Raw genomic sequence first — 2706 nt, forward strand, 5'->3', positions numbered from 1 at the left:
TAGCGGTCGCGGAGCGGGATCTGTATTTTGATCAGACACGTAGGAAATCTAGCAGAGTGCGATGGAGCGGCAAAAAAGAAAAAAAAATACTGTCACCAGCAGCTGGGTTTGTCAACGAAGCCTGTGAAGCTGGAAATGCGAAGAACCTTCGGAAGCAACGACTCGACACCGCGTCTACGAGGCCAGCCTAGGAGCCCGGAGAGGAAAGCACCAGCGGCGGGAAAGGGATGCGGCGAGAAGGTAGCCACCTAGCAGCCAACCCGGAGAACCGAGAGCGCGCCAGACCGGCGAGGGAGTGCGCCTGCGCGGACCGCTCCGGGCGGGGGGCGGGGGGCGGAGCCTGGGGCCGGTCAATGAGCCTGCGCAAACCGCGCGGCGAGGTGGGGGAGGGCGGTCCGTGTGTGTCTGTGTTGTTGTTCGGCGGCGGCGGCGGCGGTAAGATGGCTGCCCACGGGGGCTCCGCGGCGTCGTCGGCGCTGAAGGGGTTAATTCAGCAGTTCACCGCCATCACCGGTAAGAGACGCGGTTACCGGAAGGTGGAGAGCGGGGTCCGGCGCGGGCGGCGGGTCTGCCCCGGGCTTCCCTTTCCCTTCATGCATTCCTCCCTCGGGCTTTACGCACAACTCCCGTCCTCCCTCCTGAGCAGGAGGCGACGACGGCGTCGGGGTCTCCAGGTTCAGGCGGGAGACAGCCCCCCCACCGCTCTCCGGAGGCCCCTGTTCTCGGTCTCCTCGTCGTTTGGAGGGAGACCCCCCCCACCCCCTGCCAGACCAGACCCGGGAAATGGGCCGAGCCCGTCCGCCCCCGCCGGCCCGGAGACCTGGGGGCGGGAGGAGTGGGGGGCCGCACCCGGGCCGCCGCCCTGCTCCTCCTTCATCCTCTTCTCCTCTTCTCCGTGCCGCCCCGGGGTGCGGGGTATCGCCTCACCTCTTGTTTCCTTTCTTCCCCGGCCAGGTCATCCTCCCCCGTCCCTGGCCTGCCCTGCCCCTCCCCGGGCCCCTCGGAGCCATCGCCTTGGCCCTGGCGTGTTCCGGCCCTCCCGCCTTCACGGCGAGGCTGGTGGGTTCGGCATCGCCTTGACCCATCCCGGGGGAGAGGCCGCCCGAAGCTGGGGAGTTCCACGGGGACCGAGGCTTAGAGGAATGAGGGGGAACCCCCAGGCTTAGTGGGGAAGGCCTGGAGGAATCCGGGGTGGCGTTTCCCACCTCCCCATAATAAAATCCTAAAGACTGAAACGATGGCGCCGGGGCCTTCTGCTGAGAAAACAGGGATGGCGGCAGAAACTTCTGAGAAAATCTGTTTCTGGGTGTCAGGATCCCCCAAACCCTGGGCCTGGGTTCTTCTTTCTCTTTGGACCCTGCGGAGAGCACCCGCAGATCCTTTTACCGCCCGGAGGAAAGGCCCTAAGCCATTCTATGAATTGTCTGTGTCTTGTTTCTCTCTGATGGTGCTGAACTTTTTTTGCATGAGTTATTAGAGGGCGGAGCAAATGATGAAGTTCTCTGTGGAGTGATTTGAGAGAAGAGTACTCCATGTGCCGGAGTGTAATTTTGCCGTTCTAGTTTGTCATTTCGGAAGGAGGTCAGAACGTTAGTTCCTTCTCTTCACAGATCTCTGCTTTATCTGCTAATTTGTTAGATGCAGAGAATGTTTCCAGGTTTATTGTTCTTGGAGTTTGACGTGCAAGATCTGGTTAAGGAGAATTTTACGTTGTTTTAACCACTGCAGGTTGTATGCAAGTTACCGTTTTGTTGATAACGCTTGTTTTATTTTGTGCTCTGCGGTGATGACTAGACGTTTGAGGAATTGTTATCTAGCTTGTAGGCATGAAACATCACGCCGAAGTTGGTAAAATGCAATTGGGGTGAGGCGTTGAATGATAGCTTCCACCATAATTTTAAATTTTGTGATTGGACTATTACATTAAAGATGTAACATAATGAATTTCCCAGTGTCTAACTAAATCATTGTTATGGAGAAAATTAAAATTAGAAAATTATTGTAAATAATTGTGTATATATTGTATATAATTGTGTATAAGTTAATATTGCTGCATTATATTTATGTAGAAACATCTTTGCAGTGAATCATAGGGAAATGAATATCATTAATTCTTTCTTTAGATTTCCTAGAGATGCTTCAAGAGTCTACTTATTTAATTTCAGTTTATTTGTTGTTGTTGTTGTTTGTTTTTGTTTTTGTTTTTTTGAGTTGGAGTCTCACTCTATCTCCCAGATTGGAGTGCAGTGGCCGCTCCCAGCCACCGCAGCCTCGACCTGCTGGGCTCCAGTGATCCTTCCGCCTCAGCCTTCCCAGTAGCTGGAACTACAGGCACGTGCTGCCACGACCGGCTAATTTTTTGATTTGTTGTAGAGATGAGGTCTTACCAAGTTGCCCAGGCGGGTCTCAAACCCGCTTAATTTCAGTTTCTTATGCTAATTACTACATCAGAAACTCAGATTGTGATGTAGTGAACTATTGCTTTAGTTCTGTTTCTGTCTGCTAGTCTAAACATCTTTTTTTGAGTTGGAGTCTCACTCTGTCGTCCAGACTGGAGTGCAGTGGCTGCTCCCGGCCACCGCAGCCTCAACCTGCTGGGCTCCGGGCGATCCTTACGCCTCAGCCTTCTGAGTAGCCGGAATTACAGGTATGCGCTACCACACCCGGCTGATTTTTTTGATTTATTGTAGAGATGAGGTCTCGCTG

The 2706-nt window shown here is 53.8% G+C and overlaps 1 protein-coding gene across 2 annotated transcripts in view; it reads left to right on the forward strand.

Moving 5' to 3' along the window:
* The first annotated feature begins 373 nt into the window (after positions 1 to 373).
* UBXN7 (UBX domain protein 7) overlaps positions 374 to 2706 on the forward strand; it is a 67787-nt gene continuing 65454 nt past the window's right edge. Inside the window, exon 1 of one of the 2 annotated variants that reach the window (XM_008064236.1) lies at positions 374 to 513. In XM_008064236.1, coding sequence (XP_008062427.1) covers positions 441 to 513 — 73 coding nt within the window. In that variant the 5' untranslated portion in view covers positions 374 to 440. The remainder of the gene's footprint in view (positions 514 to 2706) is intronic. The other variant, XM_021715645.1, reaches the window with a different exon arrangement.

Source organism: Carlito syrichta, unplaced genomic scaffold, assembly GCF_000164805.1.
Source record: "Carlito syrichta isolate Samal-C Ts95f unplaced genomic scaffold, Tarsius_syrichta-2.0.1 Scaffold307240, whole genome shotgun sequence".
Taxonomy (NCBI): domain Eukaryota; kingdom Metazoa; phylum Chordata; class Mammalia; order Primates; family Tarsiidae; genus Carlito; species Carlito syrichta.